The following is a 14643-nucleotide window of genomic DNA, read 5'->3' as shown; positions in this document are numbered from 1 at the left end:
AATGACCAACTTATATGCAACATTTTCAAATAGGCTAAGGTTCAAACCTACTACTGCAGATGAATTAGAAATTTTATTTGGATTACACTTGGCCAGTGGTATATTTAGATACCCATGCTTGAAAATGTACTGGGAAACAACCATCAGTATTCCCTTATTTTCAGAAAATATGGCCCGAGATCGATTTTTTGAACTCCGTAACAATTTACACCTTGTTGATAATACAACAGTTCCAGCTGGTTGTAATGATGCATTTTATAAGGTACGACCAATATTTGATGCAGTTAGGTATCGGTGTTTGGAATTGCCACTTGAAAAAGAGCTATGTGTGGATGAGCAGATAGTTCCTTTTACCGGTAAACATATTGCCAAGCAGTACATAAAGGGTAAACCCTGTCCATGGGGCCTCAAGATATTTTTTTTGTGTGGTAAAAATGGCCAAGCCTATGATTTCATACTTTATCAAAGCTCTGGTCCAGAACTAGACAAAAATTTTACAAAAAAAATTGGTTATGGTGCAGCTATTGTCCTTCACCTCACAAAGAGAATTGGAGAAAGCAAGGGCCACGAGTTGTATTTTGACAATTACTTTTCGTCGTATCATATTCTACAAATTTTGAAACAGAAAGGTATTATGGCTGCATGCACAGCTCGTGTAAACAGATTTGCAAATCCATCACTGATAACAGATAAGGAAATAAACAAAAAGCCTCGAGGGTTTTCTCAAGAAGTGAGTAGTTATGATGATGACGTGACTGTGGTCAAGTGGTTAGACAGTAAAGTTACACATCTTGCTTCCAATTTTATTGGCATTGGAGATAAAGATTTCGTTAGAAGGTGGTGTAAAAAGGAGAAGAAATTTATCGAAGTTGAACGCCCCGAAGTGGTCAAAAAGTATAATCATGCAATGGGTGGAGTTGATTTATTAGATCAACTGATGAGCTATTACAGAACATTTATAAAATCAAAAAAATGGACCCTTCGTATGATATTTCATGCAGATTTGGCAGTGGTTCAAGCATTCCGCGAGTACCAAATTGATAGTGATTTAGTTGGCGTACCAAAAAATAAACAACTCACTTTACTTCACTTTCGTCGTCGGTTAGCTGATAGTCTGGTGTTACGCAATAAAATAAACATTGGGAAAAGAGGACGGCCAAGTGGCAGTAGCCCAGCTCCACAGATCATACCTAGAAGACCAGGAGAGATTCGTCCTGAAGCTGAAATAGCTCGAGACGGTGTTGGGCATTTTCCTGCACATGACGAAGGACTTGGGACGCGGTGCAAGAGGGTGGGATGCACGGGAAGAACCCGAATAAAATGCATCAAATGCAAAATTCACTTGTGTCTCACCAAAGACAAAAATTGTTTCCTAGCATTTCATACGTAAACAAAAAAAAACACTATTTGATTGTAGAAGACTGATTTCTGTATCGACTCCAAAGAAGTACATACCTGATCTTATGTTTTTTTTTGTTAATTTTTAATGATAATATTTTGTCTAATTATTTTCACAAAAACAATTAAAAATTTCTAATAAAAAAACTCAAACACTGACTACATTTTATTGTTCCAAGTAAATCCTAATATACTACTTTTATCATCACATAGGACGGATGTGCACATTTGTGCACAAAAAGAAAAACTGATTTTTCTTGAAAAGTCGACTGCCTGGAATTTTTTCTTTATTTTTTCTTTATTTCTTGTGGCCCACTCTAGATACAGGATTTTTTTTTAGATTGATTGAGAAAAAAAAAATAATTCCGGTCTGAAAGGGCTAGAGTTTAATTAATGAGTGCCATAAATATAGCCAGTAAGTTGTAGTTACTTTTTCATATGTTTTTATTAAGTGTCGTTATTACCTATTATAAGTAATGTGACGAGTCTTTATAAAGTGAAATTAGGAATAGAACCGTTTTAGATTGAACTCAAGTATTTTTTGACATTCACCTACTCATTATGTTCCACAAAGAATGAGACAGCCATTATTCAATATTATGTTTCATTGTTGAATTTGTAGTGTTTCATTGTGTACCCCACATTTTAAAGATTTTCTTTTTTGCTGATTGATTACAATTTAATTAAAAAAAACCATCAACGACATCCGGTACCCAATGAAATTTCCTATATACCTGCAAAAAACTAGAGTTGTATCTGTAGTAACAAAAGGTGTATGAGACTATGAATTTTTAGTGTTTCATTGTTGGACACATGACCTTAGTGTGTATATGTTTTTGCGATTTACAAAATTAAATTCAATATTTCTTTAATTCAAGGCTGACCTGTGTCCGTGTCCGTGCGTTATCGTACGGGATCGGGAATAAGTGAAGCGATAGGATAAGTACCTATTGTTTTGTTCTCGTTGCATCGACAATCAGTGTTAATAATTTTATTTTACTAAACTTTTTTATTGGACTAATTGTACTTTAGTTTAAGTGTAAATAAAGGAGTTGTCCGCTTTTTGTATGGACGTTGGTTTTTTATTCCGAGAAAAATCCAACCAGCATCAAACTCTGCTCAAGTAAATATGACAAAAATACGGAACTTGGAACTACTGAAATAATATTTTTAAAACCCCCCATTTAAGAGAAAAACGATAAAATAATAATTGATGTTATTACTATTTTATTTGTTGTTGGCAGCCCTTAAAAAAAGCTCCGCCACTCAGTGTCAATGTCTTAATGTATTTGACATTCATCCGTCACTGGCGTTAGAGATGTGCTAACTTAGGACAAGCTTCAAAGTTATCTCGGATTGAAATTCTTGTGATGCGAGAGTTCGATAATAACAATTATTTTATTGCCACTGACAAGAAGACATTTATTTTCCAAATGTATTTTTAATTAGAAATACATAATACAACATAAAGAATGTCCTAGACAATCAACATTTGATTTTGTATAATAAATCGATTGATAAATCGATTTTTCTGCCTAGAAAAATCGATTCTTCAATTAATTGATTTCATATAACACCCCTATTGACTTGGAATGTCACAGTATCGTTCGATCGCGCCATTGGTTCGCTCGTACTTTATTGTTATTATTGTGCTTTGCTGATTTTTCTGATTTTACGGATTCTTCTACTTGCACATGATTATTTATGAACTTATAACTCTGACGACTTTGCTTTTTCGTACCGGTTATTTGATATTGCACGTGATTAAGACTTCGGCTTTCGGATTACCCCGAATGTAAGTACTGTTCTTTATTCAATAAGGGATTTATTTCCACTTTTTCTTTTAATAAGTGCCTTATAGTTTTCAATCATTAACTTTATGTTCTGCTTTTATTTATTGTTACAGTATAATGGCTCTCTGCGTGAATTGTAACATAGGTATACATGCTAATCAGCAGTATGACTATGATGCTTTAAGCATGAGTCCTGAAATAGTCTCAATACTTGAAGAATGGATTACTCGGCAGGTAATGTATTTTTAACTTACCTACTTTATTAGGGATTTATGTTGAAAAAGATTAAAAAGCATTGTTTGCTCAAAGAACATGCATAAGAATGATAGTGTGTATGTCTAACCTAACATATTGGTTTGTTCATAGGTAACTGATGGAGATCGCATTTGCCAAGAATGCATGAACCTTATACTCACGGAACTGAACAACAGAAATGAGAATAATATTGGTGGTCGACAGCTAGGTCATCAATCAGTTTGTGTTTGGTGTGGTATATCCATTTCAAGAAGAACGGGCAGACGTTCTCGTCCCTTAACGGATGATCATCCTGAGCGGGCTTATGTAGCTGGCATCATCAGCCCCCGACAGGTAAAATATATTAAATACTAGCTGACCCAACAAACTTCGAATCATTTAAACCTTCCCTGGACCTCTACGAACATTTTAAAACCAAAATAAGCCAAATTGGTCCAGCCATTCTCGAGTTTTAGTGAGACTAACGAACAGCAATCCATTTTTATATATAAGAAGAAGATTTACACTTTATTTGTACTGCTGTTTACCAGAACACACATTTATTGAAAGCTTTATTTCAGATTCCACCAAATGGTCGAGCATGTAATGCCTGTTGGCAAAGGGCCCACAGCAATATTCTACAAGTCATTGAACCACCAAGAGAGTCCCAAGAAACTAGTGACAATGCAGAAAGTAGGTCCAGCTCTGTAGTAGCACCTGTAAGTACATTCAGTTCGGAAATTGATATGGACATAGTTCAAAATGACAATGTACTTGTTGAACTAGAAGGTTACAGTCGAACTCCAAATTCATCTAACCATTGTTTTGTTCCCGATTGTACAAACTCGGAACGTCTAAGAGTTCCTATTTACATTAAGAAACAAATATTAATTGACTACAAATTGTATGTCTCACCTAATGCCCGAGTATGTGAAGAACATGCAAGTGTATATAATTGGGAACTGTTGACTGAATATCAGTTTACAACGCAGTTTACTCAAAGTCATATAGTAGAAATGCTAGATTTATTAAGAAAAAAAACAGTAAACATTATTGATTTTGAAAATGTTGAAAATATGAACAACCATATTTGTCGTTATTGGACAGGCTTAACTGTATTGAACTTTTTAGCACTACTGAGCTGTATTACAAGTGAATTGTCAAATATATGTAAAAAACCTAAAACAGCTTTAGGATTGTACCTCATGAAAATAAGAACTGGGGAGCCAATTAGACGAATTGCATCATTAATGAGCATGAATAAATCGGTGGCATGCAGTTATATGAAAAAGGCACGTCACTGCTTGAACGAATTTTATGTACCTAGACATTTAGGTGTAAATCATATTCCTCGAACAAGCCTGTCCAGTAGAAACCTTTTAATCCCACAGGGTCTTTTTGGAACAGCAGAAAATAACCCCATAATTATTTGCGATGGGACATACATATATTTACAGAAATCATCTAACTATCTGTTCCAAAAAAAAACATATAGCTTACACAAGTTTGCAAATCTTGTAAAACCCTTTTTACTGGTGGCCACTGATGGCCACATTATAGACATATTTGGCCCATACGCAGCCACAACATCAGACGCTACAATTATGCGACTGTTGTTCGAAAATGAAAATTCGGAGTTAAGGCAATATTTTAGACAGAATGATGTTTTTATTCTCGACCGTGGTTTTAGAGACTCTATCCCATTATTGACATCTTTGGGATATACTGTTTGTAAACCTGAGACCCTAAGCGAAGGGGAAACTCAATTATCGACTGAAAAAGCCAACAAATCACGGCTAGTGACACTGTGCAGGTGGGTTGTAGAAGTTGTAAATGGTCGGTTTAAACGGGATTTCAAAATATTTCGAAATAAATATTTTAATATAGGGTCTCAAAACCTAATGAATGACTTCAAAATTGCAGGAGCTATTTTAAACCATTTTCATCCTGTTTTGACTGACCATCCTGATGCTCAAAATATACTGGAAAGAGCTAATCAGAGAATGAACATGGAAAACTATTTAGCTAACCATGTGATTAGGCATCAGCTTAATAGACGCCGAGCCAGTTTCGTCCATATAAATGCTCAAATGCCACAGCTGAATGTGTTCCCCATCATGGAGATGTCAGATTTAGTTTTATTTAGTTTGGGTATTTATCAAATTAAACAGGCACACTCTTATTATGGGGAACATATTCGGCCAAATGGTACTTTTACTGTAGAAGTAAGTGAAGATGTACAATTGATAAATATTTCAGGCATTTCGTCATCACATGAGACAGTATTAATCAGAGGACGAATAAAGTCACGCCACATTAGTAGTCGAGTGTATTACACATATATTTTATTGAAAGTGGCAGAGACTAATTGGCAAAACTGCATTTCTGATTATTATTGTAGTTGCATAATTGGAAAAAGAACTGTTGGAAGCTGTGCTCATGTGATGACAATAGTCTGGTATCTTGGATGGGCTCGGCATCAAAATAATATATCTCCACCTGCGCAGTTTCTCGACAGTATTTTAATAAGAGAAGACGTTGAAAATGAAGAAAATCAATAAATAAATACTATTTAAAAACCTAAGTTTTATTCATTACAAAACCTGTACATTAGCGTCTAATTATAGCTTGATATTCTGATATTAATCCGTTTTTAAATAGCATAATGTTGAAAGACTTTTCATCGGCTTCTGATCTCGATTCCCCGTCAATAAAAGAAATAGGATAATTTCTTATCCTATGTATTTGAACAATGGGTTCGATCCCAGGTCAGGCAAGTACCAATGCAACTTTTCTAAGTTTGTATGTACTTTCTAAGTATATCTTGGACACCATTGGCCGTGTTTCGGATGGCACGTTAAACTGTAGGTCCCGGCTGTCATTGAACATCCTTGGCAGTCGTTACGGGTAGTCAGAAGCCAGTAAGTCTGACACCAGTCTAACCAAGGGGTATCGGGTTGCCCGGGTAACTGGGTTGTGGAGGTCAGATAGACAGTCGCTTCTTGTAAAGCACTGGTACTCAGCTGAATCCGGTTAGACTGGAAGCCGACCCCAACACGATTGGGAAAAGGCTTGGAGGATGATGATTTGAACAATGGGTCGGTGGGTCGTCTTATAAGTATAGTAATAAGTTATAGTATTACTCATTATCTCCGGCTGATTATAAGCTCTTGTGTAATATGCTGAAACATGCACATTTTGTTGGTCGAGGTCTTAGTAAAATATTGTAATTTGCTCGTGAACATTCAGTCAAGTCGAAAAATAATGCAACCAGCAATAGCAAGCGTATTATTGTTTTTGTTTACATTGATTAAATCAAATATTGATTGACACTGACAGTAATGACACTTTTCATGTGCCAATTTTGACAAGAGAACTTTTTTTTGGGTGTGTTCACTTTATTAACTTGATGATTAGAAAAAGGTTTGTTCGTTTTAGAAGTAAATTCTCACTAAAATAAAAATACGATTTTTCTCAAAAGTGGAGGTGTTTAAAAATGTATGATAGATGCAGAAGCACTGGGTTTTGAGATGTCTATCCAAATATATTTAACTTACTCTGGTTGGAATTTTTAAATAATAAAAAACCATTTTCGGACAAGTCCTTTGTCCAGTTAATGTTAAAAATAACAACAAAAAAATGTCAGGTTCACGAAAACGGAGTGCAGTTTGAAACCACTTTGAGGAAGTGGAACCCAAAAAAGCAAAATGCCTATATTTTGCTAACATTCTCTCCGTATCGGCCGGAAATTGTGGCTACCTGGGTAGACATACTTGTTACTGACAGGCAGCCAACGAAGCAGACACCTGAGGCCCCACAGCCTGTGGGCCACAGGCGACACCAGGGGGGGGGGGACAGTTGCCTACATCAAGCTTGACGATTAATGAAGCAGCGCCATCTTCATTCCTTAACGGTGAAACTTATGTTCTGTTTTGTCTAATCAGCAATAGATGTCTCTGTAATAAAATTCTAAAAGTCACATCTTTTATTTTTATACTTAGTTAATTTTAGTTAAATTAATATTAAAATATATTAAACTCTTCGTATAAGCAGTTAATTTTAGTGTCAATGACATGACACATGTAAAATGGTCGCCGTAGTCTGCGTACACGCTTGATTACGTTTTGCGGTTGTTTTATGTGTAAATTCTAGTTTTTGTGATAATATCTTCGTTATAAACGTCGAGTCGAGTTTACTCCTCCGTTTCGGTAACAAGATAATCTTCCAGAAACTGTGTTTTACTTCGCGCTAAGGACGCTTTTGTGTTGCTGTGTGTGGTCTGCTCATCATTGCAACAATGCCGCACCGATGTACACTCGGATGTAAAAGCACAGGTAAATTATAATTATATTATTAATTTATTACTGAATTCAAGTAATTCTTTAATAATACTCCGAAATATTGAGAACCATATTTGGTAATTGTGTCAATTTGTTTATTTTCAGTTGCTTCTGGAAGATCCTTCCACACCAGATCGAATTTAGTACGACCATTCCAGAAGAAAATTAAGTATCTGCAAACGGAGATAAGTGTTTTGCGCAAAAGGGACCAGCTGTATAAGGAACGACTGAGTAATGCACAAAAGTTGTCACAAAATATCATATTTAAACAAGTCATACAACATATGACTAAACCAGCTCAGTTGTTTGTACATATGCAGCAACAAGCTAAATATAAACCAAAAGGAAGACGGTTTACAATTGAGGAGAAAATCCTAAGTTTATCTTTATATAAAAAAAGCCCTAAGTGCTACAGGCTGTTATATAAATATTTTGCTCTCCCTTCATGCAAAGCCATGAAAAGACTACTGAGTCAAATTAAATTAGCACCTGGCATTAATAATATAATTTTTGAAAAAATAAATAAAACTTTGCTAAAAAAACAGATCCCAGATAGGCTGTGTAGTCTAATATTTGATGAAATGTCAATCACGCCGCAAATTTTTTATTCAGCCCAAAAAGATAAGTTAGAAGGTTATACTTCGGACTCTAAGGAAGTATTCGCTGACCACGTGCTGGTCTTTATGGTGAAGGCAGTGAAAAATAATTATAAGCAGCCAATTGCATATTATTTTACAAATTGCTTAAGTAAAATCGAGTTAAAAACAAAATTAAAAGCTGTAATCGAACAATGTTTTAAATGTGGTCTCATAATTTTAAACACTGTTTGTGACCAAAGTGCTGTTAATGTCAGCGCTATAACAGAATTGGTCACTGAAACAAAAGTAATTTATTTACGCGAAGGTAAAGAAAGAATGGCGTCATGAAGTGATGCGTTTTAAAGGTCACGTCGTATTCCCACTTTATGACACTCCTCATCTAATAAAAGGCATTAGAAACAATTTAATAACAAAGGATCTTAGATATGTTACCAATAATGAGGAGAAAATCATAAAGTGGGACTGTTTCAAAATGGTGTATGATGCCGATCAATCGTATGGAGAGCTGAGACTTTTGTATAAGCTCACAGAAGAGCATATTAATCCTGAAAAAATAAAAAAATGAGGGTTAAGTCGGCGACACAATTGTTCAGTCACAGTGTTGCTGTTGTGACTGAACATTTGACTGCAAGGGGCGATCTGCCTATAGAATGCCGACAACTAGTTGACTTGACCCTTCTAATAGACGATTTGTTTGACTCTCTGAATGTGAACAGTTTCTCCATACCAAATGGCAAAGTTTTTAAAGGACCTGTAAAACGTAACTCGCCTCATCATGAGCTGTGGAAAAAAGCCAAAATTGTCTTAAAGACAGTTAAATTTATCAAAAAAGTTACTGTTGGGAACAAAGTCCGATTGGTTGAGAAAGTGGTGCCGTCTGTTACGAATTTGATTAAAACGATAGAGGGTATGGAACTTCTTTGGCAAGTGTTGTCTTGTAATTATAGACTCGATGCTATGATGACCAGAAACTTTAATCAAGACCCTTTAGAAAATTTCTTTGGAAACATTAGGAGTTATGGAGTAAGAAATATAGCGCCTAATACAGTAAGTTTTGAAGGAGCGTTTAAAGCGCTTCTTTTGAATAATTATAGCTCTCCTCACTCGGGGAGAGGTAATTGCGAGGAGGATTTTAATGAATGCCTTCAAAATTTAGATTTCTTTTTAAAAGAAAAAATAGTTACTCCAAATGTTTCTGAAGAAAAAAACACAATTCATTTCAACAATGAAGTTTGCTTTGATCAGCAACATGAAAATGATGCTGGTCAAAGCAAACTTCGTCTTAAAAAAGTTGTCAAAGGTTGCAAATATTGTAAGAATGAATTATAAGACAACTCTCTTTCCTGCTATGCATCCCACATGGTGGTGGGGTCAGCTTTCCTTATTTTTCTTCTCCACTTCGCTCTATCCGTGACGTCGCTCTCGGACACCTGGCACTCTTTCAAGTCTTTCGACACTGCGTCCCGCCATCTGGTCTTGGGGCGCCCTCTCGATCATTATAAGACAACAATTCAAATAAAAACAATTCTTTTATTACAGCCAAAGAGTACCAAAAAAAGAATTGGCTTTGCTATCCCAGTGGAAAAACTGAATATTTATTTAAAGAAATACAAAGCATGGCCATTTCTTTTCTGAAAAAAAAACGTGCCCAAATTGTTTTTAAAGTCAAATATCACTTCGTTAGCAGACTTGCTAATAACAAATTTATTTAAATGTCCCAGTCACAAAGACGAACTTTATAAAATGTTTACCGACTCAACATTAAATATAATTATTTACAGTTGGTGTCGGTCTGTCAATCGGATTTTGTCCGGAAATATAAAATACGATGGCGATGATGAAATAGAATTAGCTGCTGTTAATTATTATAATAAGCACAAAAATTATAAAAATAGAAAATAAAGAGAATGAACTTAAAGTACTTAGTCGTTTTATTAATTAAAACCCATTTTTTTTGCATTTAGCCCGTATTTCCCCGTACCGAACTTTGTTCTTACTTTCTTGGTGTGAATATTTGATTTTATTTTATAATAAAACAAATATTCCGCAAGAAAATTTGAACAAAATAGTTCGGTACTGGGAAATACAAGGCTCACATAAATCTATTATCAATTACATTAGTGTGTATAGGCGTGTAGGTAAACGTGTGCGTGTGTGAGTGTGTGATTGATCAGTAGTTCTTGTTCTGAAATGCAGAGGGCGCTTCAAACATGTCTTGGTTAAAAGTCACGATAGAGGGCACTCTTTACCTTTTTATTATAGTACTCTGTGGGCGACACTTGCGCCAACGTCAACTGCGACAGAATCTGCCAAGTCCAACGCCCCTGCCCCCAGCCCATCCTCCGTTGGGTTACCTTCTCATCAGCCTTCTACCAGAGATTATGCGCACAGCACTAAATCCATGCCGCCTCGGCGTGCTGAACTTTTGGATGAGCAACTTCTGCGTTTGATTATTTTTTGATTATCCCTTCAGTATAGTGCAGGACGAAGAATTTAAAAAGTTTGTAAATATGCTGAATCCAGGGTACAAACTGCCAACAACAAAAACACTGTCGCAATCGTTAATTCCCAAAATGTGCACAAAACAAGAAGAGAAGGTTAGGCACATAATAGAAAATGCCAACGCAGCCTGCCTCACGACTGACTGCTGGACATCAGACAACAATCAAAGTTGTTTAGCTGTTACGGCACATTACATTTTCTCTACATTAGAGACAACAAAATTACATTCCAGAACTTGGATGTGTGGAGTATAACGAACGGCACACCAGCGAAAATCTAACAGTATATTTTAAAAATATCATGCGGGTATTGAGAATAAAATAACCGCAATGGCCAGCGATAACGCTGCCAATATTACAGCAGCTATAAGAGAGGGTGACTGGCGGCAAATTCCTTGCTTTGCCCACACTCTGAACCTTTGCGTCCAGTCGGCGTTACAGCATATAGCCCCTAGCCGCAATTATAAATAAGGTTAAAAACATCGAGGAGTTTTAAAAACAAAGGATTCCAGGACTCTAGATTATTCGATAGGGCTTTGAGAGACTTAATTGAATTGGATGAAGTTCCTCAAGGACAACAACAACGCCAGCGGTAGAGCCAGTGCAACCAGAACCCGGCCCTAGTTACTCCATTTGGTTTGAGTTTGACTAAGAAGTGGTTAAACAAACACCTGACAACCCAACGGCAGCAGGAATCGTCGAAGTAGACAAATACCTTCATGAGCCGCTTTTAAAGCGTACCGAAGACCCATTAAAATGGTGGCACGCTCGGAAGCACATATCCTCTGCTGTTTCATTATATTATAAAAAGGCACATCTTGTTGACACGTCTGTAAACAACTGAAAATAAGTAGGTTTACATGTAAATAATTCTGTAATTAATAACTAATCAAAAGATCACACAAATGCAACTTAATATTCCTAGAAATAACCCCACGTCATAGGTTGCCAGTCCTAAGCCTGAAAAGTATGAAGGGAAATCGGTAGTCTATACACATTATTACTAATATTACAAATAAATATTTTATTTATTTATCTACCAATGTTGTATCTAGGAGACTCTGGTTACTCCCAACGCTCATGGCTAATGACTCTGATATCCAATGCTAGTCCTGATACTCCAGAAGCCAACTATACTGAAAAGCATATGAGAGCTAGAGTAGTCATTGAAAATAAAAATCAAGGCTTAAAAATCGATGGCGTTTTATGTTATGTTTTATACTCAATCCTTGTGTCACAAGGATTGAGTATTACATTACAAGCCACTTAAATGCTCTCGCATAATTCTGGCATGCTCAGTGCTACATAATATAATGATTAATTTTGGAGTAGAAGACACAAAGGAAGTCATTCTGGGTTGGCATTATTAGTTAACTTTAATGTTTTCTATCATGAAAATTAAGCTCATAATATTTTTTCTTAAAATTATTTCTAGATCCAGAATTACCAGGTATAAGTGGTGGTGAATCTAATCAAAACAGCTACATAGAAAGTGAGGCCACAACAGATTTAATTAGAGGTCGAATATTAAGAGATAAGAGATCAAATAATAAGAAGATTACAATAGTGTAGTTATTTATTTTTGAAACTTTTTTTGTTTTTGTTTACTAGAGAGCTATGGTGACCACCCAGCCTTCGGCCCTAGATTAAGTCTGTACGCACACATGTATAATGTGCTGACTATAATTTTAAGAACTTAGGTAGATAAGTCGCCCCACCGGAGATGTCGCGCCGAGATGGGTCAGACAGTAGATTAGTTTTTTTACAATTAAAAGTACCTCAGAATCGGTAACACGCTTTTAATTTGTCTCCCGAAATTCCTTAGTAGTAATACTTAGTAATTTCAATAGTTTCCCCGCTCCGGAAACAAGAGTGGCGCAGCCGGTAGGATTTCGCTGTTATATTCCTAAATTCTTCGCGGTTTTAAATTCGTCGCGTGTCTCGAGGACGAGCTGCACGATAGCTGTGGGAATTTAAGGACGAGTGAAATCCGACGAACCAAATAAATTACTCTTGGTGCGTGTGGGCAAACAAAGGAATACCAAGGATGAGAGTAGCAGCTGGCTGGTGAGTGATTTTTTCGCCAATCCATGTTCCTCTATCCCCCAATACTTAATACCTACATTATTTTGAGATTAAACCTCTCTCATTATAACGTGTTCATTTAGATTATTGGCTTATCTCATTGTGTTCTATAAATAGAACCGACATAGAGTAGTTAAACTTTCAGAGACGCCAATTAATTGTTATCTCAAGTGTATTCTTTGCATTGATATTTTTATAAATGTGTTTTATTAAAAGTAATAAGTAAAGTGTATGTAATTCTACACCTAATATAAAAAAATATATATATTTTATACATTAATATTTTTAATTTTATTACCTAAACTATTACATACATTTTGCGTCTAATTATTTTCTGATTTACGTGTGTTATGTTTGAATTGTGTTATCTTGTGTGTTTCATAGCATAGTCAATTGTACTCTCACGAATTGTTTTATCTGTTCCGTTCTCTACTCTGTGAACATGACGACTTCAGTGACTATTGAACAAATACCCAAAGAAATTATTCAATTAATACCTTTGTATAATGGTGATAAAAGACAGTTAAATCTTTATTTGCGAAAGTGTCAGTATGTCCTTGACCGATATAAGGGTAGCCACGAACAAAATCTTTACGTTTATAATGTTTTAACTAGTCGATTGAGAGATGACGCCGCAGCGCTCTTATCAGAACGTGAAGATATTGTGACATGGTCTGCTTTTAAAGATCTACTTATTCAACATTTTGGAGACCCGCGTAGCGAAGCGTGCATTAATATCGAATTAGAATCCTTAAAAATTAAATCCGGTGAAAGTTATTTAGAATTTTGTAATAGAATCCAAAGTGTTCGATCATTATTGATGTCCAAGGTCAACATGATTGAGGATACTGATTTGAAGAGTGCAAAGACAATTATTTATAACAATACGGCCTTGAATGTGTTCTTATACAATCTCCCAGAGAATATGGTTCGTATTGTAAGGCTTAAGGCACCCTCTAGTTTAGAAGCGGCCTTGAGTATAGTACTTGAGGAAGTTAATTTCTTAGAGCAGTATAATACTAGGAATCGCATTTACGGTCAATCTAGCAGTTTCGGATCAAAATTGGTAATGACGCCAGCGGGATACAAACCTTTATTGCCAAATAATATTACCACACCTAAATTTAATTTCGGTATTCCACAGAATAAATTCAATCAGCCCCAAGGTCAATTACCAAATGCATTAACATCACGCCCCAAGCCTGGGTACTTACCCCAATCTCAACAATTTGGGTACAGGCCACCCCAACAATTCGGGTACAGGCCACCTCAACAATTCGGGTATAGGCCACCTCAACCATTTGGGTACAGGCCACCCCAACAATTAGGATACAGGCCACCGCCACAGTTTGGCTATAAACCGTTGCAACCTCAGCAGTTTGGTTACAAATCCCCCAATAATTCTAATACCCCACAAATACTAAAACCTCAAACGCAAACTACTGATGTGTCTATGCGAACAGCCCAACCTAAATCGAATGTACCACAAGGTTTCAATTTAAATGAATTGTCTGCTGACGACTATGAGCCTTATTACAATAACTATTACTCTAACTATGACGATGACTATTATGGTGACTCAAATGAAATTAATTATCATGACGAGACTCATGTTGACTATGAATTACAATCAGAAAATGAAATTCAGGCACTGGATTTTCAGGAGAGTGCCTCGACGGACAAGAAATCTTAG

The 14643-nt window shown here is 36.0% G+C and overlaps 1 protein-coding gene across 1 annotated transcript; it reads left to right on the top strand.

Moving 5' to 3' along the window:
- The first annotated feature begins 2980 nt into the window (after positions 1-2980).
- LOC124636006 lies at positions 2981-14643 on the top strand. The gene is made up of 5 exons (XM_047171967.1): positions 2981-3193; positions 3305-3425; positions 3558-3779; positions 4007-4144; positions 14095-14643. Exons 1-5 carry the CDS (start codon positions 3093-3095, stop codon positions 14641-14643), a joined length of 1131 nt encoding a protein of 376 aa, XP_047027923.1. The 5' UTR covers positions 2981-3092.

This window comes from Helicoverpa zea, chromosome 13 (assembly GCF_022581195.2).
Source record: "Helicoverpa zea isolate HzStark_Cry1AcR chromosome 13, ilHelZeax1.1, whole genome shotgun sequence".
NCBI lineage: Eukaryota > Metazoa > Arthropoda > Insecta > Lepidoptera > Noctuidae > Helicoverpa > Helicoverpa zea.
This window is presented reverse-complemented; position numbering and strand designations above follow the sequence as displayed.